Source organism: Pseudomassariella vexata (assembly GCF_002105095.1).
Source record: "Pseudomassariella vexata strain CBS 129021 chromosome Unknown BCR38scaffold_22, whole genome shotgun sequence".
In the NCBI taxonomy this organism is placed as follows: Eukaryota; Fungi; Ascomycota; class Sordariomycetes; order Amphisphaeriales; family Pseudomassariaceae; genus Pseudomassariella; species Pseudomassariella vexata.
The window spans coordinates 79,392-106,668 of record NW_024467977.1 but is presented as its reverse complement, the minus strand read 5'-3'; the positions used below and the strand labels follow the sequence as shown (position 1 = coordinate 106,668).

The following is a 27,277-nucleotide window of genomic DNA, read 5'->3' as shown; positions in this document are numbered from 1 at the left end:
GCAGACGATCCCTACGTAAGTTCAAACCTGGCCAGCTGCTAACATGCCTTCCAAGACTAGAGCCATGTCTTCCAACATTCACCATCGCTATGACGCACACACGTGCCAATGCACTCACAGCAGTTGTATGTGCACCGAACTGGTCAGCTCCGCTACTTCGACTTGCCAATCATGCAAGGACGGCTGGCATATTATGAAGCAGAAGCAAATGCTTCTATAGACAAAAGTGCGCGGACCATACTAGATCGTCAGCGCTCATGAAAATGTGAGTAATCAACGTGGTCGTGTAGGTAAGTCACAGAATGGTGCGGAAACAAAAGATGTATTCTGCCGTCTAGTCCCGAAGCTATTACAAGGATTCTGGGAGGTGTGTTTTTGTACTTAATCTTAACGTCACCCACAGGTCATTGCCCCACACGGGTCTTTGCCCAACTTTTCAAGAAATCTTGACTTTCCATCTTTACTTATACAATTCTTCCCTTCCACAACATGGCACGCAAATCTAGTGAAGCTAATCTTCAATTAGCCATCCAAACTAAACGACGCGATCCTCACCTAAGTTGGAACAAGCTTGGTAAAATCTTCAAAGTCGACCATAAGACATTGAAGCGCCGTTACGAAGGCGTACAACCATTACACATTACTAACATGTCCAAACGGAAAATGACCGAAACCGAAGAGAATACGATTACCCGACGCGTAATTGAGCTAGATTCGCGAACTTTTCCTCCCCGGCTTCGATACGTTGAAGAAATGGCGAATATCCTCCGACGCGACCGCGACGCGTCACCCGTCGGCAAGAACTGGGCCTCGAGCTTCGTACGGCGACAACCAGACCTCCGGACGCGTTTAAATCGTCGAATCGATTACCAGCGGGCATTCTGCGAAGATCCTGTCGCGTATCGCGGTTATTTTAAGCGTGTTGCGGACACAATAGCGAAGCACGGCATCCAGCCGGAGGATATCTACAACTTTGACGAGACGGGCTTTTTAATGGGCATGATCTCAACCGGCATGGTCGTTACGAGTACCGAAAGAAGTGGAAGGCCTATGCAAGCCCAGCAAGGCAATAGGTAATGGGTTACTGTCATTCAGGCGGCCAATTCCCAAGGCTGGGCGGTGCCGCCGTACATCATCTTCGCGGCCAAAGTTCACCTCGCTTCGTGGTATCGCGAAACCACATTACCGGGCAATTGGGTCGTTGATCTATCCCACAACGGATGGACAACGAATGATATTGGTCTCAGCTGGGCAGCTCACTTCGATCTGCACACACGCGATCGTACGAAGGGTGTCAAACGCCTCCTAATCTGTCAAGTGCAAATAAGCCACAGTGGCTTGGCCTGGACAGGGGTCAGAAATGTATAACTAGGCTGCTGTGACCCCTCTTCTTTTAGAGAGGGCAGCGATTAACTTGTCGTTATTGAGTCCCCTATACTACGCTATTGGTACCTACCTGGTGACTGGCAGCTTGTTTCGCTTGAGCACTCTCGTCCTTCACTTTGCACTTGAAATCCCGTGACATAATCCTTGACGGTCACGAAAGCCATCACTCGATGGAATTCGAACAATACTGCAAGGACCATGGCATCATTACCCTTCCTGTGCCTGCCCATTCGTCCCATAAGCTCCAGCCTCTCGACTTGGTGCCTTTTAGTGTTTTGAAACGGGCGTACGGTGTGTTTGTTGAGGGTTTGATGCGACGGCATCATACCCACGTTGCGAAGGAGGATTTCCTTGCCGGTTTTTTGGAGGCGTTTGGCGCTGCTTTTACTGAACAAAACATCAGATCTGGTTTCGAAGCAGCTGGAATTGTCCCTTTTGACCCCGACAGGGTTATATCTGCCCTGGGTGTCGCAGAAGTCGCGCGTACACCCTCCGCCGATCCAGAACTCCTACCCCCTATTTGGACTTCTAAGACACCTACTACCACCCTTGAAGCCGAATCGCAGTCAACGTTGATTAAGAATAGCGTTCAGAGGCATCAATACAGCTCTCCGACGCATATTCTTCATTCACTTGACTCGATTGCAAAGGCTACGCATGCAATGATGCAAGAGAATGTTATCTTGCGTCGCGAGAACGAAGAGCTTCGTGAGACTAACCATGTGCTAAGCAAACGTCGCAGAACCAAAACCAAGCAAATACAGTATGGTGGGCCACTTAATATAGAAGATGCACAAGTTCTACGGGCTATTAGGGGTGATACGGGTTTGGAAAGTGAGGAAGAGGGTGAAAGTAGTCGTCCTACAAGGAGGAGGGCAACGGGTGCTAGGCGCTGTGGCATTTGCGGAGGAACTGGACATAATGCGCGAACTTGTCAGGCAGATATAGAAACAGATAATGAAAAGAATTCTGATTAATTTCTTGGATGAATACGGGTTGTTGTTGATCTATCTAAGATTAAAGGTTGGGAGGTCGTGAAAAGTTGCGCAGAGACCCATGTGGGGCATTGACCTGTGGGTGACGTTATCGAAAGATCCAAGTACTAATCCACAAAACCCCACTCGCTCTAAATATGTAATTACATTATCGACTAATTTCTAGATCCAGCCCTTCTGAAGAGATAGCTGCTAGCTTCGTATAATTCTTGCAGTATATGCTGCCTTCTTGCCCTAAAAAGGACAATCGGGTTTCGAGCGGCATTGTTTCTATATCATTCACGGTCAATAGGCACCAAGCATGGTGGATGTGCCTCACTTGCAGAGTAGACGAAGGCGTCTCAACTTTCCCAACACAATATCTGATGGTGCTCAGGTGGTGGGCGCAGTACAAGCCGTTGCATGCCTTCGGCGCATGCATCCATTTCGGCCACATCTATCAACCCGCCGTCAGCAATATAACGGTGGTTGCGACAGCATGAAAGGGTGCTCTCTGACGTCTTGGGATATCCCTTGTACTAATTGCATTCGGGGGTGGTGAAGCTGCTGGATTTGTCGCTGTTGGGGCTGTCGATGGCCATGTAGTAGGGCGTAGGAAGGGATGCTGAAGGAAACTGCCGGCTACGGCTGAGAGATGAAGACACCGCTCAGCTTAGCTTGCTTATAACTCGCTACCCATATCTGCTGAAAGGCTCTGACCATGGTAATTTGGAGAGAAACAGGCTCAGAACAACACAAGAAATTGGAAAAGAAACAATTACAAGTCGCACAGCTTTCGAGCGGGGTCGCACTGGAGAGAGTCGATTCCAGACTGATTATACTACACTCGTCGTGACTGTGCTAATATGTTGCAACAGGCAAGAGATCCGTCCGGGATCACTGCAGCATAGTAGTCGCTGCTGCATATTGAGTAGCAACACGGGCACGAAACAGGAGGGGCGATATATGCAATGCGATGTGGTAGGGCAGGCAAAGAGCGTGTCAGGAATGAACCAATACCTCAAATATTATTGCAAATATTTTCCGGCTGCAGCGGCATGCATATAATTCAGATTAACACAAGGTAGACTGCGTTCTGTATCAAACCATGACGCGCCAGTTTCATTTATTGAACTTTGCAAATTTACCTCATCCGACGATGTCTTAAATAATGCAAATCGATAAATCCTTTGTGGTAGACCCTCGTTATTTCCCAAGATTCAAATGAATCTTCCTCGATGCCGCAGTCTTCTAGCCCTAGAACCCATGATGGGTCGTTGTATAGTGCCTAAGTCATTGCGAAAGAAACGGCATTATTTCCCTGTGCCTGACCTGGAAACGTAAAAATTGCCGTTGATGACTGCGTCAGGACCGTACACTCCCCAGCTTATTGATGTAGTTGGCAGAGAACCGCCAGTGGAACAAGTCAGTCCTGGAAAACCAGAGGACAAGTTCAATGGGGAAAACGAGCTGTATGTCGAAGAAGGGAAATCAGAAGAGAGTTTTCCTCGTGCTTGAGGGATGGAGTACCGTCTGGCCGATCGTAGACATCCAATGGGGTGCTGAACTGGTTGGGGCAGAAAAATGCTCCCATAGGTTGAATGATCTAGGCGTACTGCTGTTGAGCGCTTGGAACCCAATTTTGTCAACAGATTCCCAAGGAGATGTATCGATGGTAAATTTCGGACTCTCAGTTTTGGTTGAAGCTGGTTCGGGCAGTTGTTGGTTGGCCATTGAATCGAGGCGGCCTCTGCATCTTAATGCAGTTTGCCTCATCGGGTCTGCCACCTCAACGCGGGACAAACTGGACCTGGACGCTGGCCACTCTTCTTCCGTGATTAGCCAGCTGAATTGAGTAAGATGATCGTAAGGATCCACGAATGGTGATATTGGCTGCTTGACCCCTGGAAACAGCTGATCCCAAATCTCAAGCCACCTCTGCTTATTGCCTACTCTTGTTCTGCCTGCTTTTTTATCCTTTGCGTGTACCTGCTTTAGATGTTTACCTAGGGCACTGATGGCCTTGAATGTCTTGCCAAAATATGACACGTACCTGTGAGGGTCTCTCTTGTGGTATTCGCATGCAAGGCGGGGTGCTTCAGGGTATTCAGTGCAAGGGCGAGACGTATTTGAATTTCGTCGTTTTTTATCCACGAGCTGTTCTTCGTCTTCTAGAAGTCTCTTTTTATGTGAACACGACGTTGTATCATTAGATATTACTAAGTCGTTGCTGTTCGTGTCAACACAAACTGTGGCTTGGATGTTCAGAAGGCCGCCGGGGGACAGGGTCACTTATTCTGTACCGTCACCGCCACGGATTTTCGTGGAGCGATCTTTGCGCTTTCCTTCGATGAACTGTCCAATAGTAAGCAATGTTCAAGGTTTCACTTCATGCTGTGGTAGAGATAACTTACGGTTCCCACATCGTCATCCTCTGGAATGACCTTCGAAATGACACAGTTGAAATATATTCTTTTAGAGCGCTATGGACAATGCGCGTTGACGGAGACCGTCACTGGACCGTCTCCGCAGAAACACTACGCCAAAATTAGCAATAGAAAACATGAGTCCACGGCCGTCCTGCGCAAGATACTTTAAGTACACAGAATCACAACAGATTTGGCGGGGCCTTTTGCGCCATGCTGCATGCATAGGTCAGCCTGACCATTCACCAAAAAGTGGTACTTTCTAAATCGGCAAAACAGGTTCCGCGATAAGCCAGGAGTATTGCGCTTGGTAGCAAGTTGGTGCGATGGCATGAGCAGGCGACAGCCTTGTCGGCAAACAAACTTGCAAAAACATAATCAGGCTTGCAAACGCAATCTTGAGATAGACAACGACGACGTTAAATTTGGTATCAAACCAGATGGATTTACCTGCCGTATCACGTCGAGGGCCTTCACCTGCAAGTTCTAGGTCTGTATGATCAAATTCGTGATCATTGGGTTTAATGCCCAATCAAACCCTTGCCCAAGGACTTTACCCTGCGAAGAAAATGCAAGTCGAAGCCAACAATTTCATTAGGCGTAAAATAATCTAGCTGCATGAGCTTCTTCCGACCTGGAACTCGCATAGTGATACTGTCTGAATCATTCAACCATGAAAGCAAGCCAAGGATCCTCATTGATTTGTTGGATCAAGAAGCGAATAATGTGTTTTAATCACTAGAAGCCTGATCGAAATATAGCGTTCAAAACACGACTGCACACATGATTCTGATCATGATCATGATTATAATCAATAGCGCTGGTGATCAAAAACAGGATTAAGCCATCGGGACCGTCAGTGTTACGGAAGTTTTGATTATATAACTTGCCAATGATTTCGAATATTTGCAATCTCCAGATCTGAGCTTCAAATGAAGTCGATAACCTTTCCTGGGCGTGTAGTAGTCAATCACCCTGAAGATGACGGCAAAGATGGCGGAGAAGCCCACGGACGACCGTTCTCATCTGACCACCTTGTCCGGTCATCCACTGTGAGTTTACAGGATAAGTCTTCTAACTGGACCAGCACTAGCTCCTGCAGCCCTCACGATGATAAAAACGCCAGTGCAACCTCCACAATGCTTGATAGGTTCATCCGCAGTGGGCCATCAACGATTATTGAAAGACTTTCTGCCGGGGATATATGCACCAGAAATGGGGACAATGATATGGATAAAACATGGAAGTGAAGATGGAGCTTTGGGATAATCGCTGGCGAGCTGTATCGGCGTGGATATCTCTTCTAATTCCATAAGCTTATAACTAAATGAACGAGTGGTACTTGCGCCTTTCCATACATATGAGCACAAGACCGCTATCACATCACTTTTCTTCTGAAAAAGGCGAGCGCTCACCCATTAAAGGAGAGCTTCGCTTCTAATGTCGTCTGAAGTATCAAAAATCAATGTTATATGGGGAATTCTGTCGCCCTTCGTGACATTATTCCGACCATCAGGGCCTCACATATCCTCAACATCCTTCTGATTACCGAACCAACGTTGCTCTTGTGCGAGTATATCATTGCACATGCACCTATCAAAGTTAGGATGCCACTTTCGACCTCTCCTGTGTCCCCGTTTTCGACGAACATCATTTCCGCAGACTTTGGACGTGCAGGAAACGTTGTCTTCGAACGACATGCCTCCGCCAAGACGGTTGAAGTGCCTATCAAGGCATGCCCAGTACTTGAAGGTTCTCTTCGCTGGCTCGGCAACGTTCTAAATAAGGGTGTCCATCAGCTTCTCTCCCAAAAGCCGGCAAGGTACCGATGCGGACCTGATTTTAATTATTGGAGCCTGGTCTTCATGTCATTGGCCAATCCAGATACGGCAACGAGCTTATCGCTGGTCACAGTCAATTTCAGACACGCAGAATAGCTGACCATATGGACCACTGGCATGTCTCCGATCCGGCGCATTCAATAACTGCTTCCAAGGGAATGGATGATGCTGTGACTTTTGATCTGCTTCCTCCTCTTTGTCATCGTTGTCATCTCGACAATTATAGACGCTCTGAGGCTGTGTCTTATAGTAATTTCCTTTGTCGCATTCCCAAAATACCTGCTCACGTACGAAATGCAAGGTAGACTGCATTTTTGGGTGGATAGGAAATATAAGCTAGTACTGGTGGGCTGGATCTAAGTGGTGGTGGCTACGTACAGACTATCTCGGACATTCACTACACCCAAACTTCTCCTCGCCCCCTCTGTCCACTTCTACCTGCATTTGACCATCCTCTATCCTCGTTAAACCAGGCTCTTTCTATTCCAACTATCTCAACAAGAATTTCATTAATGCCTTCATCCTGCTCCAGTCCCTGCCCATTTCTGTGCACACTAACCGACCTGCGTCCTCGACTTCTACTCCTCCCACCATCCTGTCTCACCCGATCAGGCACGTAAAATCGCCTATCAAAACGTATTAACGCATATGTGAAAGAAACCACAATGTCGATTCCAAAGTTAAGCACATAATAACAAGCCTTGTTATCGAACCACTCCGGGTTTTCAGCAGCAGGCGCGGCGTAGTTAGCACCAACGCGAAAACCAGCCCCAAGCGTTAATAGCAACGAGGTTAAAAGAAGTAAGCGGACTTTCACGCGCAGACGACCCGAGCCAAACTTCTTCACGCGTTGGCTGAACAGTCCAGCGGAGAAGAAGACGATCGGCGCGGGGAGAAAGGCCAGAATAGCGAGTACGGTACCTGCGAAGAGCTGGATGGCGTGGTCGATTTCCCGTGCTTGGTTATCTAGAGTGTAAGATATGTGGATGGTGACGACGATGAGCATGATGATCATCATTATCACCCATAATACCGAAGACCGAAAAAACAGATGAACGAACGCCTTATCTCCAAATGCTGGGTGATAAGCGCGGTTCACTCGCTGGGCGAGGAACAGGTTGATGACATAGATCATCACAACTCCAACCTGGGTCAAAATTGATGAGGCGAGGCCGATTCTGGTGTTTGTGGCCCGGGTGGCCCAGACGATGCGCATGACGAGAGCAGTGATCCGAGTTATGCTGAAGCCAAAGCATAGCGTCGAGAAGACGAACTTATGGCCACGGCGGCGGTTGCGCTGGAAAACAGTCATGTGCGTTGCGGCGGATGCAACAAAGAGGGCTAAGAAGCAGGATGCTATGGGTATGTCGGGGAGGATGGAAGGGATGCCGCCGACTTGGGCGATTGATGGAGGGTATGGCGGGCCTGGCTGTTCCGGGTTAAGCTTGTTAGTTGTCAATTCTCACTGGGATGATGGTGAAGGCTGTATACTTACTGAGTCCGCCATGGTAGGCTGATGCGTCTAGTCCCAAGCCAACACTCCCAAGTACAATTCCACGAATTCGATGGTCACTTTCAAGTTAGGGAGAAGTGTTGCAATATTATGGCTTCAGTAGTCGCCTACTTATCATCAACACGACCGGCGATCTCAAGCCTCTGATGATATCCTTGTGTGTCCTAATATGGGCAGCTCCCAAACGCTGATCATATTGGCATCCCGAAGCGCAAGGAAGTTACGGCTCATCCACGATTCAACTATTTATGTAATTGCTATCCAAATGAAATTCCATACTAAACATGTCGGAACAAATTCCAACCTGCCGGCTCTTGTCATAGACTTTGCTACCTGAATCATGACATGCAGTTCTGGGTACTGGTAAGCATGGCATCGAAGCGTCGGTTCAACCTGATTGGCGAGTTGGCATTTCGTGAGCCGGTTCATCCACTACAATCGGCAGTTGCGGAATGCATGTCATTCTCAGCTATCAAGAAAGGGTTTTGCAGTGGTATACTAGGCGGGCTAGACTGACCCATCTGCGCGACTAATGCAACGATACATGCTTAAGTGGTTGGTCTAGGCGAAATTTTCGGTGTGCCATCTCTAGTTCTAGAAGCCAACTTTAGAGGAAAAAAACGACTTTTATCATGGTATCGTCGAACTTAAGGGTTCCTCTAGGTGTAGCAAGTTTGACGTGGAGGTTCTGAGACCTTGCAGACTGAAACGGTCAGAGCTGAACCCGGTATTTAGGATCAGGGGCAGCATAGAAGCCATGGTCGAACCAGCAACGTAAGTCTCGTCTGTAATAAGCAGTTTACCATCTGATTTCGGCAGCTTCTAGCGAAAATTCGCATCATGTCCACGAGTTGCGACTTATTCTCTAGTCAGCGAGGCACGTGCATAGTAAGATATGTATGTTTTTAGACCACACACTTTCGACCATCAGGCTAAGTAGGCAAAACTATTGCCCAGAAGTCCTTCGAATCTCACTAAGATGGTGTGGCTTCGATAACGACCATCTACCTCGAAACATAAGCATACACGAGTAATAAAGTTCACGAGTTGTTTAAGATCTCCAGTACATCACTATAAAGCTTCATAGCAACGAAACAGGCCATCAACACATGTATTCAAAATCAAATAACTCGAGGCAGTTCCCAGATGGAAAACCGTGTATACACTCATGCATTCGTCCTAAGACGCAGACACAGTCGTCTTTTGCGGTGGCAAGATATCCGCCGGCCGAAGCAAGAACTCCATACACGGTGAGCCGACATAAATGGACTTGATTGTCCCAACAGCCATCAGCCAGTCCGGAAGCCGTGGCAGGATCAATCGCCCAAAGGCCCAATATATCCAATTCGCCTGCGACTCCATGCGTGTCTGATGGCCCGAAATGGACATGGCCCACTCCGCGCGCGGCCGCTGCTTTGTCTCGTAGTTGGTAAAGACTTGGGTGATTTCCCCACTGGATGGGCTGGGGCTAGTCTTCAGGAGCTCCACGAGACCGTTGGTTAAATTACATATCCCTTCGAGAGCTAGCTGGCCGCCGAGACCGGTGTTGATTGTGCACTTGGCAGTCTCAGTACGCTGCAGTTCATCAGGGGAAATAGGGGGTGTATTTACTTTGTGCACTGAGTCCCCCATAAGCACAACCCGTCCCCTGCTCCATTTCGTTTTCATCACCCCTTCCTCCAACGCCTTCATATTCGATGACACCCTCGCATCCCACAGGTCTTTAAATGTGCACTCAGGCCCGACATGAGCGCCACCGTACACACGCATCGCCTCCTCGGCATCCTCTTCCCTGTACTTGGGGATAAAAGGAGTGTTGGTGATGTCAGCAGACTTCAGGTAAAAGAACCAGAAAAGCTGCCCCGGCATACCGGCTGCGACTAGTCCGCAATGGTCCTTCCCACTAAAGTCGGCCACATTTGCCTCGGGCATAATAGGCTTGCCGGGCTGGTTCTTGTACTCGTTCTTCGATGTGGCAAAGATGCAGTGGTAATGCGCTGCGAAACCCTCTTTCATCTGCTTAGCCGCTTTAGCATCTCCGTCGACCTTCTCGACTTCATCTGCCACGAGGGACCGAGTGATACTATGGATTCCATCGGCTCCGACAAGTATGCTGCCTTCGAACGTCTCGCCGTTGTCTGCTGTGACGACGATGCCTTCGTCGTTTTGTGTGTAAGAGGCAACCCCTGTGCGGGAGTGAATCTTTCTTTGGTCTTTGATGTGGCTGTGAACTACCTGGAGCCATGTTTGTCGCGACATGAGCAATTGCGGACGATTTGTACTAATGCGCAACATTAGTACAAATCGGATCAGGAGTTGGCCACTATGGTTCGCAAGGTACACACCCGAATGTAGAGGAATAAATACACTCGACTTACACTTTCCTAATTTCAGGTAATATCTGAGATGTATAAAACAGTGTTCCATCCGCCTCATAATGCCCATAATCCTGCAGCGGGTTGATGATAGCCCTGATGTCATCCCAGATGCCCATCTGCTCCATAATTCGCACACCATGGGTACTGAAGCCAATTGATGCACCCAGCTGCGGCGCAATGTCACGCTTTTCAAGGAGAACATAATCGATGCCAGCTTTTTCCAAAACCAAGGCCAGGGACAGTCCGCATATGCTACCGCCGGCGATGATGACCCGGAAGGGCTTGCAGGATGGCGTTGTCACCGTCATGATGCACTAGGTCTTCAAACAAATATAAAGCGGGAAACAATGCTTGATGTCACATTCATGTGAAGATGAGCTGAGGCGAGAAGATGAGAGACTACTTAACCTAAGACGGCCCCTCCCATTTCTTGTTGAACCAACAGCTCTGGTCCCAAGGGGGGGAAGAAAAAAGTCCACTTGCGTGCCCCAAGTCAGTCAATGACGAGATAAGGCCACAAGAAATATGTACGCAGTACACCCAATCAGTGCTCGGAGAGATGTTGCTAAGGACTCTAGGTCGTACAGTGTGGCCGGTTCCGATGTCACCATACCTGAGAATTGATAGGGTGGCCTGTCGGGAGTATTGCCCGCTCGTCACAGCAAGCTAGGTAAGTCAATAACCGGGGTACCATTCCTCATAAGAAGCAATGATCGGGCCGGCATGGGATTCGAGTGGACGGACAAGCAGCGTTTTGGGACGGGAAAACCCCAGATGGAAGCACCAAGATTCGATGACTCCAATCGTGGTGGATCAAAGAGAACAATAGCGAAAGAGGCACATCCTTATACCGTTGGGTAGAGAATCTAGATCGAGTCCAGTACTATTCGTCCTGGATGTTGCGTATGGTCTATCAATTTTTGGCCTTCTCAACTCTGCAGTGTGGCATGGCCTTTTACGTGAGGCACAGCCAGGGGTCACGCGTCACGATGGTAGGAATCATTAGACTGCGGCGAGTGCATGCTGCAGCAGGGCTCACTTGCTTTCGACTATCGATCGGCATCCCGGTTTGCCGGCTGATTACTGGCATACGAGCGAATTTTATAAACTATTGCGCAGGGTTCAGATGTGACTAGTCACATGAGTATGAGCGTAAACTGACCAGGTACAAAAACCAAGTTCTTAGCAAAAGTTCAGCAGGTACTTAAAACATAACGCGCTCCGAGGTTCAACATATGTTGAACTTAAGTAAGGCCTTTTTTCTAAATTAAAATAAACGGTAACGTGGAGGTGGGAAGGTACGGTCAAGTACAGGGCTACAAAACCCCGCCCCAAAACCAGAAGTAACCATCATAGAAGAAGAAAAAAAACATCCTTTTTTGGCCTTCATATAAATCTCGTGGTTTAACACCGAGTCGCGCACTTTTTACCACACTATAATTTCAAGTTCAATTAAAAAGCCACAACAGACTAAAGTTTATTGAAATTTATTCAGAGCTATATACATCTGACAATTATAGTTCGACCTGACAAATCTTTACATTATGTCCGGTCTTCTTACACTTACTACATCGTCGTACAGTCGACGGACCAGCCTTTTCTTTACCCCCCCTAGAGCGCTTGTCCTCCTTTACCTGGGCCTCCGCGTCCTTCCGGGCCAAAATGTCCAGGTCATCCTCGACAGTAAGTGCACCTCCTTGCCGGACACGCGATTTTTTTGCCCTCCGACGCTTGCTTAGTGCCTCATTTGCCTTGCGAAGGGTGGAGCACTCAGCCTTCAAGAGGGTGTTCTCATGGACTAATCGAGTTATACCCTTCGCAAGGTGGCCAACAGCATCGAAAATTGGGGTCGGAGAGCTTCCCTGATGTCTGGCGATTCGGCGATTGACAAAATCGGACTGCGAGAGAGCCTCTGTCGGGTTATTTGGCGTTTGCGAAACCCAAGGGTCAGCATCTAGAAGAGAGGGGCTAACGGGTGTAGGCGACCGAATCCTAACATCTGTCACGACCTGGGTTGCATCGCATTGGTATAGACCTCGATTAGGTGCTATCGACGAAGATTCTACTCTAAGGAGCGAAGGAAAGAAGATGACAACTTAGGTTTGAGGGGGGCGCGACTAAGTCGTCCACGCTTGGCGGGGCTCCTGCAGGGGTTATGATTGGCTTCCCACCTGGCACTGCCATGGCAGGTGTTCCAGCTGTATCACCTGGTTGTAGTGAGTCTGCGAGGGTTGACCTTCACAACATCCAGCTTCGAGATAACGGCTTCAGGGTCGTGGGGGACTAGGCCGGCCCCTCGAAACCCTGCCTTGATGTTTTTGTCGGTTATTGTCTTTAAATAAGCCTCCTTAAAGGCGATAAAGAACTCGACCTTAGTAATGTGGTTAATATGGGACTTGATAAATATATCAATCTCTCGACCGTATATACGTTTCAAGACCCCAAAGCACCTGACATCAAGTGGCTGGGTTAGATGAGACGAGGGCGGGGGCAGACTGATAGTAAAAAAATATTAAATACGCCGTAGGTGTTAACCCTCGGTACCTCTACAAGTACTCCCTTAAGGGGCTATAGATGATATAGCGGGCCCTTAAGCCGCGTCGGGCGGTTATACAGGTAAACTTGTAGCCAAACGACTACTAAACCTCCTGTCCCTCCCTAAGTCTGTGCTACAACCCCTGCCTGAACTACCGATAAGCGTGGTAATGTGGCACTTAAATTCGTCCTCAGGGGTGGGATGCTGCTGATGTGCAGAAGATGCTCGACTATTTTTTGTCGCGACAAGTCGTAGTATCTGCTAATTGGGGTTCTCGTCGAGCGTATACATCTCAACCATACGCTCAAGTGGATAGACCGTAACGTGGTCTAGACGCTCGCAAGAATCGCGGCGAGGGGGCGTGCTGCGCGCCTTCTATCGTGAGGGGACGGGTTCGCCGACGAGCGTTATCGGATAGGCGAGGTCCGATAAGGGGCCGGATTAACGATTCGAATTCTGGACCGGCTGTCGAGTTATATTCCGCCGACGTAGTGCTTGACGGTCGACTGGCTAGGATGCTCGTAATCCTAAACTGCACCAATCTCCCTATTATCGCTAGGTAGGCGAAGTCAACAAGGTGGGCAGCGCGCCGTAAGGGTTGACTAAACCCCCTTTGTGTGTCAGCTGCGGGATTCGAACCCGCGACTCGTCACCGACCCAAGTGGGCGAGGCTCAAATCGGGACTTATCTACCAGCAAAGTGACCAACTACACCAGCCGACGACTGATAGTAATAATGCCGTTAGACTTGCAATAAGACTCGAAATCAGCCGATGTATGACTCTCATGCCCGTCCAATACTAACAGCCGATACACGCCTCTTTTGGTCGAGATAGTGTGCTTGTTGAAATGTTTGATCCAGTCTAGACCAGTCTCGTTGTTCGTCCACCCGTTTTCGGTCGGTTTGACTACCCAATCGGCTGGTAGGTCCCCCTCAGTATACCAATTAGCAAGGTGATAGTTCCCTTGAATTACCAGAAATGGCGGGATGTCGCGACCCTCCGAATTGACACAGGTAATCGCCGTGGCCCATTCCCGGTTACCTGGCTGGACCTTCTTGCCTCTACCATTACGTTCAGACGAGGTAACGACCATCGAGCGTTGAATAACGCCCATCATAAAGCCCGTCTCGTCGAAGTTCCACATATCGCAGTCCTGGATCTCGTATTTGGCCCTCATATTCGATACAAGCCGGAACCAGTCCTCAATAATCTTTGGATCCTCGCAGAGGGCCCTCTGGATGTCATACGAGCGAGAAAAACGCGTCTGTAACTCTGGGGTTCGCTTTACAAAGCGATGCGCCCAGAGCTTGCCAACGCGTCGGGTACCCCGCGTCGCAAGAATGGAATTGGCCATATCTTCCACGCCCTCTAGCCGGGGAGGAAACCCTCTCAAATCTAGGTCAAGTACATGCTGAACAATAGCTCTTTCCTCTATCTTGGCGAGTAGTGCGCTATTCGGCCAGATTTCGGTACGTGGGGTGCGACCGTGGATTCTGTCACGGAGTGAGGACTCGGGTACACCGTATAGCTTTGCTGCTCGACGTTGGCTCATATTTTTGGTCGATCGGATAGCTTCGATGGCAAGGTTGATTTTGGCTTCTTGGGTTTGAACTGACATGGTGTTGTTGTTGAGGAAATAAGTGTTGAAGTCAAAAGGTTGGAAAAGTTGAAAAAGTGCGCGACTCGGTGATATGCGCGACTCGGTGTTAAACCACGTTATTTAGACTGTATGCTCACTACCTATAACTAGGTTCAATCCCTATCTAGTAGCTCGCGGAGGAGTAATCCTATAGAATCCGGATATAAATAGATTTCGATACTAAACGTAGTACGCTACTATCTTCCGTTCTGAGGAAAGCAGCTAGGGGCGAAATAACAACACAATAGGTAAGCGAGTCATGGAGCGGCATATGCCGGAGACATACTGTAACGGGGTAAGGCCGGACATCAGGGAAATAGGTTACGGGGCTAGGAGAAAGTTTATTTTCTCTTCTTTAAGAGGCACAGGCAGAGTAGGACACGAGTCCCCCATCTTCACGCATCATCGTCTCCTTCTTATCTATATCTTCACCTTCGCTTTTCAGTCAGTTATTTAGTTATTTTGGTTATTCAGCTTATCTTTACGTTCAAGATCCTATTATCACGATACGAGTATCAGAGGCACATTCGACCAACTCGCGCACCAGACGTATAAGAGCGAAGCTCTTATAACTAGTACCACGATCTTTGTCTGATCAGACCAACAGATAGATCTATTAGTACTGGAGCGGTCTGTTCAGTGTGTTAGGTGGTAGGTATATCCTACTGACCGCCTGACCCCGTTTCAATACACGGTATAAACAGCAAAGCTTGTGAGAAAGAAACGGCGATAAGAGCCAAGAACGGCATGATTTCCATAATCGCCTATGTTTACCACTGTGCCATCCCGAAGCTATCTGTAATAACCCTCCATCGATCCTAGGAGGCAAGAGGATCCGACCATTTAGAGTACCCCTGACGCTCGCATGGCCCCTTTCGGCTCACCATAATATTCTGAAAGGATTAATATGACACAAGGACAACTGATTCATGCTTATGATGCCTGGGCAATCTATGCAGAATTAATTTCCGTATGGGGCCAGGGATGAACCGGTCATAGTGCTTCCAGGGCTCGGGGGCAAGGACAAGTAGGGCAACATGTCATGTGCGGCACGACCGTGTCTGCTGACTCATCTAGTCCTCCTTCCAGTCCACATTCCTCTTTTTGTTTTTCCTTCGTGAACCGCGTTTTCCGCTTAGCACCCCCTCCGTTTTCTAAATATCAGAACTTTTAGTTTGGGGTATAGTGGGGTCTCTATACTGTGTGGCTAGTGTATAAGAAGAACTGGTTAGTACTTGGCGAAGCTTCTGTAGCGCCGCAAATGTATCTGTACCGAAATAGGTCTGGAAATCTCAGTATATATAGCCCTTCTTCACCTTCTGCCTCAAACCACAGTCTTTCCGGAGCATACCAATCCCGAGTCGCTCGTATCCATCCTGGTTCAAGAAAGGCCTGACAAACAACACAAAATACAAGTAGCCATCCACATGGACCCTCTTTCGCTTGGCAACAACAACTACGCACTGTACCGTGGGAAGGCTATCCTCCTCACCAATATTGATCCATCCTTTCTTCGACCCTATCGTATCTACAAGTTCGTGTCGCACACCATCGCTCTTCTCTTCGATCGTCATACCACTGTCTGCGAACTCCCACACAGTGGCCATCAGGTATTCGACAGCGGCGGTTGGGTTTTGGGTACTGAGCTCAAGGCCGTTGATCAGATCCAAATCACCATATTTATCGTGCACGAATTCGACAGGCCATTCGAAAGCCATCCAAGACCATGAAGGCACCTTAGAAGATGTGTACTTAATCCTTCCCGTCTTCCCCGTCTTAGGGCCCGGCGACCGTTGCCAAAGAAGGGTTCTGTGTCGATACCACTCAATAATGCCGTGATGTACCGAACATGGTAGCGACTTTCCGATCCGGAGCATCAACCCTGAGATAGCAACGGCTCTGTCGGTTGGTACGGATATGTCACACTGCGTGTAATCCTCGATTAAAGATTGAAGTAATTTCAAGATGGCATCAAAGCTCGAAGAACGAAGGCGATCCGGAAATTGCGGGTCAAGCTTGAAGTAATGCTGCGTTTCACGCTCACTAAAATGAGATTCAATGGTTAGTATATCCAAGTGTTGAGAGTATGAATTTATTCTTACCACATTAGAAAGATATTCTCTCCTGCGTAGACCCCTTTCCCGTATTCCCCATATATTTGATTCCTACTGAAATGAATTGTTCGTGGTGAGAGCAATCGCTCTTGCATTATCCAGGCTCGACGGTTAATATTGGCTTCATTAACATCGTTGTCAAAGTCTGCTAAATTTGCCGAGACGTAGGTATATTGCCCTGGTTGATGTTGAACATAGATAGCCTGGTTGTTTACAGGTTTATCCAAAAAACCAGCGTCGGAGTTTTCAGCCGATGTTGCAGCTATCGTGCAATATGCCGAGGCGAATACCTGTTCCATTCGTATAGACTCTTGCTCCCAGTCGCTGTCTGAATCTTGGAGGATACAAAGCGAGTCAACCCAAAGATACTGGACGCTAAGCTCACGAGTGACCACGACGGCATCCTGGAAGGTCTTTGGGAGTTCGCTTATTTTGAATCCTTTTTGACGAGTTCTAAGGTTATCCTTAGTTGTACAATGTTGCGGAGTTCTGTTAGGATCAGATTCACCCCAGCAATGAGACAAAGCAATATATCGTGGTTGCCCTCGTATTTTACCCTTGGGGCCCTCCGGGTTTCTAAGCTTGTATTCAACTTGTTGAAAAGATGGTCGGGAAAAACTATCAATACGTAGTTCGTCCAATTTGCCAGATGGATTAACGTTGAGAAGGCGTGTCGGTAATACGAATTCGCTGTGGTAATTCTGAATCTGATGCTGTTGACATTTATGGTCTTGATCGCATTTGGCGAGCCAAGCTTGCAGTAGTTGAATAGCTGAGACGTTTCGGAAACGGGCGGGCGTGCTTCCTGATTCTCTGAGTCCTGCAGCAAAAGTGTGATTAGCTGGTAAACAAACTGAATATGTAGAGGAGGGGGAAACGCCGTACTCGGGTATAATCGAAGGATAGGTACAGATATGGGGGATCCATTGGAACACAATTCAATTAATGAATTTGTGTTCCTGACGGATATGTCTGATAGGTTGGCTTCGAATTTTCTGGCTTGATTGAGGACTAAAGCGCACAAGGGACACAGATCTGTGCCATCGAGCAGGTTTGACAGTTTGATTAGTCGGTTAAGGGTTAGAATTGGTTCGCAATTAGAGCATATATTCTTCGGGAAGGGGCTTTGCCCCGACGACCAGCTCTCTTTAAAGGTGCGACAGAACTCATCATCTACGTAATAAGTCCAATGCTCTCTGGGGGTCTAGTACAAAGGCAAGTGTCAGTCCATATGCCACAGCTCGGGATAGCCAGGCAGCTACTTACATTCTATTCTCATTAGATAAGCACGCGTCAGTCTATATCCTACAGCTCAGGATAGCCAAGCAGTTACTTACCTCCCATTCCCATCAGATAGGTAAGCGTTAGTCTATATACTACAGCTCGGGGTAGCTAGGCAGTTACTTACACTCTATTCCCATTAAAGAGGCAAACATTAGTCTATATCCTAGAGCTTAGGATAGATAAGTAGCTACTTACGTACTATTCCCATCAGATAGGTAAATATTAGTCCATATTCCACAGCTCGGGATAGCTAGGCAGTTACTTACACGCTATTCCCATTAGACATGCACGCGTTAGTCTATATCTTACAGCTCGGGATAGCTAGGCAGTTACTTACGTTCTATTCCCATTAAAAAGGTAAACGTCAGTCTATATCCTATACCTCGGGATAGCTAGGTAGCTACTTACGTGCTATTCCAATTAGAAAGGAAAGCGTCAGTCCATATCCTATAGATCAGGATAGCTAAGCAGTTACTTACTACCTGTTCCCATTAGATAAGTAAGCCTTAGTCCACATCTCACAGCTCGGGATAGCTAGGCAGTTACTTACGTACTATTCCCCTCAGATAGGCACGCTTAGTCTATGTCCTATAAATCAGGATAGCTAAGCAGTTACTTACTAGCTATTCCCATTAGATAAGTAAGCCTTAGTCCACATCTCACAGCTCGGGATAGCTAGGCAGTTACTGACACTCTATTCCCATTAAAGGCCAGCGTTAGTTTATATCCCACAGCTCGGGATATCTAGGCATTTACTTACGCCCTATTCCCATCAGATAGGTAAACGTTAGTCTATATCCTACAGCTCGGGATATCTAGGTAGTTACTTACATCCTATTCCATTAGATAGGCACGCGTTAGTCTATATCCTATAGCTCGGGATAGCTAGGTAGTTACTTACATCCTATTCCCCTCAGATAGGAACGTGTTAGTCTATATTCCATAGCTCGGGATAGCTAGGCAGTTACTTACGCGCTATTCCCATTAGACAGGCACGCGTTAGTCTATATCCTACAGCTCGGGATATCTAGGTAGTTACTTACATCCTATTCCCATTAGATAGGCACGCGTTAGGCTATATCCTATAGCTCGGGATAGCTAGGTAGTTACTTACATCCTATTCCCCTCAGATAGGAACGCGTTAGTCTATATTCCATAGCTCGGGATAGCTAGGCAGTTACTTACGCGCTATTCCCATTAGCTAGCGTTAGTCTATATCCTATAGCTCGGGATAGCTAAGTAGCTACTTACGTACTATTCCCATTGGATAGGCACGCGTTAGTCCATATCCTATAGCTCGGGATAGCTAGTTAGCTACTTACGTACTATTCCCATTAGATAGGCATACGTTAGTATATATCCTACATCTCGGGATAGCTAGATAGCTACTTACGTGCTATTCCCATTAGCTAGCGTTAGTCTATATCCCATAACTCGGGATAGATAAGCAGTTACTTACGTACTATTCCCATTAGACAGGCACGCGTTATTCTATATCCTACAGGTCGGGATAGCTAGGCAGTTACTTACTAGCTATTCCCATTAAAAAGGTAAACGTTAGTCTATATCCCACACCTCGGGATAGCTAGGCAGTTACTTACGTACTATTCCCATCAGATAGGTAAACGTTAGTTCATATCCTACAGCTCGGGATAGCTAGGTAGCTACTTACGTGCTATTCCAATTAGAAAGGAAAGCGTCAGTCTATATCCTACAGCTCGGGATAGCTAGGCAGTTACTTACCTCCTATTCCCCTCAGATAGGCCACGCGTTAGTCCATATCCTACAGCTCGGGATAGCTAGGCAGTTACTTACACGCTATTCCCATTAAATAGTCACGCATTAGTCTATACCCCACAGCTCAGGATAGCCAGGCAGTTACTTACGCCCTATTCCCATTAGATAGGCACACGTTAGTCTATATACTACAGCCCAGGGTAGCTAAGCAGCTACTTACCTGCTATTACCATTACATAGGTAAGCGTTAGTTTATATACTGCAGCTCGGGGTATTTAGGTAGTTACTTACACGCTATTCCCATTAAATAGGCAAGCATTAGTTTATATCCCACAGCTCGGAATATCTAGGCAGTTACTTGCATCCTATTCCCCTCAGATAAGCACGCATCAGTCTATATCCTATAGCTCGGGGTAGCTAGTTAGCTACTTACGTACTATTCCCATTAGACAGACACACGTTAGTCTATATCCCACAGCTCGAGATATCTAGTTAGCTACTTACGTACTATTCCCATCAGATAGGCATATATTAGTCCATGTACTACAGCTCGGGACAGCTAGGTAGCTACTTACGCGCTATTCCCATCAGCCGGCGTTAGTGGATATCCCACTACTCGGGATAGTTAAGCAATTACGTACTAGCTATTCCCATTGGATAAGTAAGCCTTAGTCCACATCTTATAGCTCGGGATAGCTAGGCAGTTACTTACGCGCTATTACCATCAGACAGGTAGACCTTAGTACATATCCCACAGCTCGGGAGAGCTAGGTAGCTACTTACGTACTATTCCCATCAGACAGGCACGCGTCAGTCCATATCCCACAGCTCGGGATAGCTAGGTAGCTACTTACGCTCTATTCCCATCAGAAAGGTAAACGTTAGTCGTTGTCCTTCAGCTCGGGAGAGTTAGGTAGCTACTTACGCGCTATTCCCATCAGACAGGCACCCGTCAGTCCATATCCTACAGCTCGGGATAGCCAGGCAGTTACTTACGCCCTATTCCCATCAGACAGGTACACGTCAGTCCATATCCCACAGCTCAAGATAGCCAGTGAGTTACTTACGTCCTATTCCCCACAGATAGACACGCGTTAGTCCATATCACACAGCTCGGGGTAGCTAGGCAGTTACTTACGTTCTATTCCCATCAGATAGGCGCGTATTAGTCCATATCCTACAGCTTAGGATAGCTAGGTAGCTACTTACCCACTATTCCCATCAGACAGGCACGCGTTATTCCATATCCTACAGCTTAGGATAGCTAGATAGCTACTTACCCACTATTCCCATCAGACAGGCACGCGTTAGTCCATATCCCACAGCTCGGGATAGCCAGTTAGCTACTTACGTTCTGTCTCAAGCAGGCAGCCTAGCGTCAGTCCATATCCTACAGCTCGGGATAGCCAGGCAGTTACTTACGCCCTATTCCCATCAGACAGGTACACGTCAGTCCATATCCCACAGCTCTGGATAGCTAGTGAGTTACTTACGTCCTATTCCCATTACGCGTTAGTCCATATCCCACAGCTCGGTGTAGCTAGGCAGTTACTTACACGCTATTCCCATGAGACAGGCAAGCGTTAGTCCATATCTCACAGCTCGGGATAATCAGGCAGTTACTTACCTCCTATTCCCATCAGACAAGCACTCATCAGCATAAGCCATACTTGATGAATTTCAGATCACTAACTTCCTAATCACAGGCTTAGATAAAGGGTTGCGTTTTGTAAGTCTTGTACATCGTACATTCTACGATATGGTTGTCAGCTTCGACTTTGTAGACTTTATTTGAATAGGGGAACATACTTGGAACAGGTCATCACTTAAATTGACCATCATATTATTAGATGAGCCTGGCAGTGTCTCCATGTTTCCAAGGGCTTAGGTATTTTGATCTTGGTCCTTGTTGTAGAACGATGCTAGATCTCGACGAGTTGTTTCCTTCAAGCGCTGAGGACAAGCGGCGTAATCCATGCTAATTATTATCGTTGGACAAGTTCTTCGTCGCCTGAGGCACCCATACAGAGTGCCATCGGAGGAAGGGTTGGATATCCCGAAACCCGCATCCTGGACCGGGTCATCACGCGGCGAACTGTAATGGAGGTTACAGCATAGTTCTGTTGTAGGTCAGTATCGCGACTACAGTGCGGTCATGGCCACAGACTAATTATGCTGTTTGTGCCTCAGGCTGAATAGTTCCCGACAAGGCTGCTATTAGTTCAGTTGGAGCGGTTCGCCGGAAGCCAAGACCTGCACTGTGTGTCATATTTACCCCGTACTACGCCAATTTTGAAACCATTTGTAAGCCTGATTGTGGGACACTACATTCGGCCCTCACTATACTGTACATACCTGGCTGTAGCGGTCCATTGTCACCGCCAAACATGCGTCGCGACAACTTGCTAAGGACTTACTATTACTTCTCATGTATCAGCTAGGCACTGTGTAGAGACTACTGTTACCCAAACTACAACCTCTGACTAAAACCGATCGCTGAACTTGAACCCTACTGTCCTCTGCCGCATCATTTCGCTCGTTCTTGTTATCTTCGGGAGACTGGACCAAACAAGATGATTATCTAACACATATAACTATGGGCACTCCTCGAACTATCCCTCAAGCCCCCCACACTGGTTCCCCGTCGACTGCTGCGCGACCTTGAAAGTCCTCGCCTTCGCTAGTTCAAGATATCATCACCAAGTCTCTATATATCGTGGCATCGGCTGTGAAGAGGGCGCTACTTTCGGGGCTAAAATTGGCAATAATGAACCCTTGTTATTAAAGCCGTATGTTAATAACATTGCCTTCATGTCTTCGTCCCGACTCCTGGGATTTGATCTCGACTTATACTGCCTTAGTTCTGGCATACTCAACTAGCTAAGCCTCGGCCTATAATGATACGTTTTGCATTTGAGGAGGAATGCCGTAACGTTGCGTTGGTCGAAATGATTACGTCGGCCGAACAACGCGCCCGTGATACCAGGCTGGTCATAATCTTGGAGGGCGACGTAAAGACCTAAGAAGAGGCCGAAAGGAACATAAATGCCTTCAGTGATGAGGCATGTAATGGTTAAATACCCTAGACGCGCTGCGGCAGCCCTGACCCCTGTTACTGGAGGACAATAGCCGACAACGTTGACTAGCACTGGGCCATTATCTATTAACATTTGCCTGCAGTTAAGACGGATGTCACCCTTGATCAAATACATCCCGATTCCTTCCACGCCACGTGCTTCGATGTGGAGGTTTACAAGGCGTATAACTGGCTTGGGGCAAGTTGGCTGACTTTGGCGATATATGCCCCCCTTGTACACCGTATCAGAAGAAGAAACTACATCATCGGCGAGACGCTGAAATTTGCTTTCAAGCAAAGAGCATTAGCGTGCCAGATACATCATACCTGCTTTGTTAACAGGGCTAGGGTACATAAGGAGGGCGCTTTGGCGGGCGAGTTCGCCGGCTACGAACCCGTTACCCTGATCCAGGGCGATGTGGTTCTTGTCAGCTGCCATGCCACGGCGGGATTTACGCAGTTCTTGTATATCAGTGGAGGTGCGGATGGGTTTGACATTTACCTGTTGTCCAGGGCGGTGGAGTGGGAGTATGCGACGTACCCTACGTACCCTGGGTTCAGCGAGCAGTAATTCCTGGCGATGACTGGGGATACTGCTTATGTGACTGAAGAAACATCCGACTTGCATATTTCCCAAGTTTGCCAGCCCCCTAGCCCCTGACTTGAGTCGGAATGCTCCTAACCGACCAGCCCGAGTGCCTTTCACGGCATCCCCGCGCGAAACCCCTTCCCTTTGTTTACACGAGCCGCAAGCCGCATGAAACCATCTGCCGATTTTGGGAAACGATAATACCCTACATATATATGTGGAATATGCCACATACCCATTGGTGAATATCTCACAATGCCAAGCCGCATGAGGCCGCTTCTCTACGAGAGTGTACCATATGCAATCTATATCAGCAACAGCCTTTCCGTCTGCTTGCAGATACCTGCGATATCGCCACGATAGCCTGCAAATGTTTGCTCTGTAGGGTTGAGGAATCCTGATATGTCAGTGCAAGTCGACCTCGTACGCACATTATCAAAGCAATCACCAAATCGAATCTCGGCGCTGGAGCGCAACCACAACCTCACAGTTTGCGTCATCCTCAAGACTATGCACCGTTCAACTGATCAATTGAGCTCAACGCTACCTAGTCTCATTGCCAGTTGTCCATTATTTTACTGCCCGTCATCTCGGGTTTCTTGGTGGCCACAATGCATGGTACAGTTGAGCAAGGAAGCCAACCGGGCCGCATACCATTTACTCCTTGTGCAATCAGTCATGGGTGCGCTGACAATGGCACGCAATGAAAAGGCGGGCAGTTCCATATCTCAGATCGGCAGCGGGACCAGATGCAAACATACGTGAGACCGGCCTGGCTTCGCTCCAGGGTATTTGACATCCGGAGCAACATTCCAAACGAGACAGCAAGACACGAGGTCTCGCAAGACCAAGATGATGTTGGCCATCTTTGTACGATCCGAAGAAATCAGGGGGTAATGCTAATAGTGGCCAATACGGGACAAGTCGATGCGGAGCCCAACTGCTGCCAATGCTCAAACCCCAAGTATCCAGACATTCACTTGTCGTGCTGCAGACAGCTACCGATACAAGGACCAGGCAGCACTGCGACATGATCATCGGAAGTTGTTGTCGAACCGCTTGAATGTGTAACCGATGAAGGGCAAGCTCATCTCGGGCGTCTCCTCCACAGCCTTGCCGTTAGCAATGGCCTGGGCCTTGAGCACCGTCGCGTTGTCCGTCTGGTCGATCTCGTCGGTCGGGAAATACGTGGTATCGATAGCAGATGTCAGGCGAGGCTCGAACGGCGCCCTTATGCGGCGCAGACTGTCGAACTCGACTCCCCGGAAGAAGGAATGGGCCTTGATATCCTGAGCGCCTTGTTTGCCGAGTCGGTTCTCCGTGTTACAGATTAGACTGTTGTGGGGTTAGCGCAGGGGAAGGGGGCTTCATCATCATGGCGAATTGGGCCGAGACTCACCTCCTGATCAAATGCTCGGCCTCAACACCCAGTGTTATATCGTCGGGAAAGTAGAGCGACTGCCTCCAATTTACGATCTTGCGGTAAGTGTCGTGGCTGTCCTCGGCGCAGAAGGGGGGCCAGCCGACAAGACACTCGAACATGATGGTGCCCAGGGACCACCAATCGCAATCAAACGAGTATCCATGGCCTGTGAAGATCTCCGGGGCGATATAGTCCGGAGTGCCGACGGTCGAGTACGCCATCAATCTTCGAGACCGTCTCCAGTCGTTGATCTGGGCACGATTGCTGACGGTGAGGTTGATCTGGTCAATGGCCACAGAGCTCCTATCTCTCGGCCGGTTTGACTTGCCCTGAAGAAGCTGCTGGTAGTAGTTGTTGTCATGAAGCTTGTGGAAGCCAGTGGACAGACCAAAATCAGTCAGCTTGACGTGGCCGCCCCGGTCGAGAAGGATGTTGTCGGGCTTGATGTCACTGTCATTGCGGTCGGTCAGACGTCGTCACTCAGTACGTTAACGCGCGTGGCATGTACTAACCGGTGGATGAAGCCCAACTTGTGCACAGCTTCGATGGCGAGCACTATCTCGGCAATGTAGAAGCGTGTGATGTCCTCCGAGAAGATCTCATACTTAATAAGCATAGTCATCAGATCTCCACCAGGCAAGAACTCCATCAACATGTAGAGGAAGTTGGCGTCCTGGAACGTAGTGAACAGCTTGACCACCCAGGGACTGTCCGACTCGGCGAGAATGTCTCGCTCGGCCCGCACGTGGGCCAATTGGTCCTTCTTGAACATTTCCGTCTTGATGAGCGACTTCATGGCGTACACCTGGTTGTCGGCCCTCTTCTGCACCAGCTTGACCTCACCAAAAGCGCCCTTGCCGATGATCTTGATGGTGGCGTAGTTCTCGGGCTTGTCCTTGGTGCGCAAGAAGCGCAGGTACCGACCCTCCTTCTTGCCCCCGTTCTGCCAAATCTGTTCGCGCCTCGCCGCGTTTTGGTTGGGGTCGCTCAACTTTTGTTCCATCTCGCTCTGCCGAAGGTTGCGCTCGCGGGCTCGCTTGACGCTGTCCTTGAAGAAATCAGCGGCCAGCTGAGAACACTTCTTCTGGTTGTTATTGGCGTTGGTGCCGTACTTCTCGGGGTTTCGCTCGGGTGCCGGTTGGAAGTCGGGCTGGCGCGGAGTTTGGGACGGCATCGGGGCGTTCAGGTAGCTGTTGTAGCTGGCCTGCTGCTGTTGGTGAGCCGACGAGCCAGCCGTTCGCGGTCGCTGGGCGGGCGAAGGACCTCTCGCACCGTAAGAGGCAGCGCGGGCGGCGCCTCCCAGGTTCTGGTGGGAGAACTGGTGAGCAAGACCAACATTGGGATCATTGGTGCCCGGAGTGCTGGATCGGCCCTGGTATTGCTGGCCCTGGCCGTAGTCCTGGCCCTGGGGCGGGGCGTACTGCGCCGGGTACTGGTTCTGACTCTGGCCCTGGTTCTGCATGAAGTAGTTGGCGTTGGGATATCCCCCTTGGTATGGCTGGCCGGACGGCTGTTGCTGCTGGGCAGAGCCCGACTGCTGGTTCGGGAAGACGGGCTGAGGAAAGGTCGAGGGCGTCGTGGGATAGGTTCGATCCGAGGCAGCGAGTCGGTCGTTGTTGTTCCCAAAGTTGAGGTACAGACGGTTGTTGGGGTCCATGGTGTCCGCGGGAGATGGGACGACGGCTTATCGCTATCAAAACCTGGACAGGTTGAAGGGGGGGAGCGGCAGTTGTGACGGACAGCAGAGTCGGGTCGAAGGTTGGATCGGGGCGTGCAAGTACTGCGAGGCGCAACGAGTCAGGCAATCGAGCTTGCGGTGACTTTGACTTTGATACAATTCGTTGAATGCGAATGCGAGACTGAGAACCGTCTCCCCGATTTTGTCTGGGAAGAAAGAAAGTCAACAGGGAGAGGGGGGAAATGCGGGCCGAGCGTTGTTCGAGGTTGAGGTTGGTGCCCAGCAGCAGCAGCAGCAGCGGGGCAGAGAACGTCTCAGGCTTCGTGAATTGGTGCTCAAATCATGAAATCGTCCATGGAAAATACATCCAAGGCTGGCTGGAAAAGTCAGGTGCAGGAACCAAAAAAAAAGAAAAAAAAAATAAAGACACTAAAGAAAAAAAGCTACCGATCTGGCTCCAGTCCTGAAGAGTGAAGAGAATTGACCGGTTCAGTGTTCACCGTTCCTGGTTGTCATTGAACCCCTGAACTTCTAAGTTGCTGTCCCTGCCATGGGTCCCGAAGTCATTGGAGCGATGGTGCTGCTACGGTGAAGGCGCCGTGCGGTGAACTTGACATTTCAAGTGCTGTCAGCTGTGCCCCACCAACATCCAGATGCCGTGCGCATTGGGTTGGCAGTGCCA

General features: G+C 48.8%; 6 protein-coding genes and 1 non-coding gene across 7 annotated transcripts; all 7 read right to left on the bottom strand.

Annotated features, from left to right (window-relative positions):
- Positions 1 to 3,851: 3,851 nt before the first annotated feature.
- On the bottom strand, positions 3,852 to 4,443 carry BCR38DRAFT_414351 (uncharacterized protein; the record flags this gene model as incomplete). The annotated part of the gene is made up of 2 exons (XM_040858926.1): positions 3,852 to 4,349; positions 4,414 to 4,443. 2 exons carry the CDS (start codon positions 4,441 to 4,443, stop codon positions 3,852 to 3,854), a joined length of 528 nt encoding a protein of 175 aa, XP_040710174.1.
- Positions 4,444 to 6,684: 2,241 nt separating this feature from the next.
- On the bottom strand, positions 6,685 to 8,134 carry BCR38DRAFT_414350 (uncharacterized protein; the record flags this gene model as incomplete). Its single annotated transcript, XM_040858925.1, has 3 exons — positions 6,685 to 6,864; positions 7,187 to 8,056; positions 8,123 to 8,134. 3 exons carry the CDS (start codon positions 8,132 to 8,134, stop codon positions 6,685 to 6,687), a joined length of 1,062 nt encoding a protein of 353 aa, XP_040710173.1.
- Positions 8,135 to 9,319: 1,185 nt separating this feature from the next.
- On the bottom strand, positions 9,320 to 10,826 carry BCR38DRAFT_490485 (uncharacterized protein; the record flags this gene model as incomplete). The annotated part of the gene is made up of 2 exons (XM_040864528.1): positions 9,320 to 10,421; positions 10,519 to 10,826. 2 exons carry the CDS (start codon positions 10,824 to 10,826, stop codon positions 9,320 to 9,322), a joined length of 1,410 nt encoding a protein of 469 aa, XP_040710172.1.
- Positions 10,827 to 13,672: 2,846 nt separating this feature from the next.
- On the bottom strand, positions 13,673 to 13,775 carry BCR38DRAFT_t357. The gene has a single exon. It is a non-coding gene; the product is annotated as a tRNA-Thr (tRNA).
- Positions 13,776 to 15,986: 2,211 nt separating this feature from the next.
- On the bottom strand, positions 15,987 to 17,293 carry BCR38DRAFT_355652 (heterokaryon incompatibility protein-domain-containing protein; the record flags this gene model as incomplete). Its single annotated transcript, XM_040856967.1, has 2 exons — positions 15,987 to 16,737; positions 16,797 to 17,293. Coding segments are annotated over 2 exons (1,248 nt in total), but the record flags the coding sequence as incomplete, so codon positions are not given.
- Positions 17,294 to 24,080: 6,787 nt separating this feature from the next.
- BCR38DRAFT_114640 (uncharacterized protein) lies at positions 24,081 to 24,718 on the bottom strand. Its single transcript, XM_040853410.1, has one exon. It carries the CDS (start codon positions 24,530 to 24,532, stop codon positions 24,167 to 24,169), a length of 366 nt encoding a protein of 121 aa, XP_040710170.1. The 5' UTR covers positions 24,533 to 24,718; the 3' UTR covers positions 24,081 to 24,166.
- BCR38DRAFT_490482 (Serine/threonine-protein kinase cot-1) lies at positions 24,529 to 26,574 on the bottom strand (the record flags this gene model as incomplete). The annotated part of the gene is made up of 3 exons (XM_040864527.1): positions 24,529 to 24,829; positions 24,894 to 25,367; positions 25,430 to 26,574. 3 exons carry the CDS (start codon positions 26,572 to 26,574, stop codon positions 24,529 to 24,531), a joined length of 1,920 nt encoding a protein of 639 aa, XP_040710169.1.
- Between the last annotated feature and the right edge of the window lie 703 nt (positions 26,575 to 27,277).

Bases quoted from the DNA above. Each gene is read 5' to 3' on its own strand.
- BCR38DRAFT_114640 (XM_040853410.1), bottom strand. From the start codon at position 24,532: ATGATCATGTCGCAGTGCTGCCTGGTCCTTGTATCGGTAGCTGTCTGC.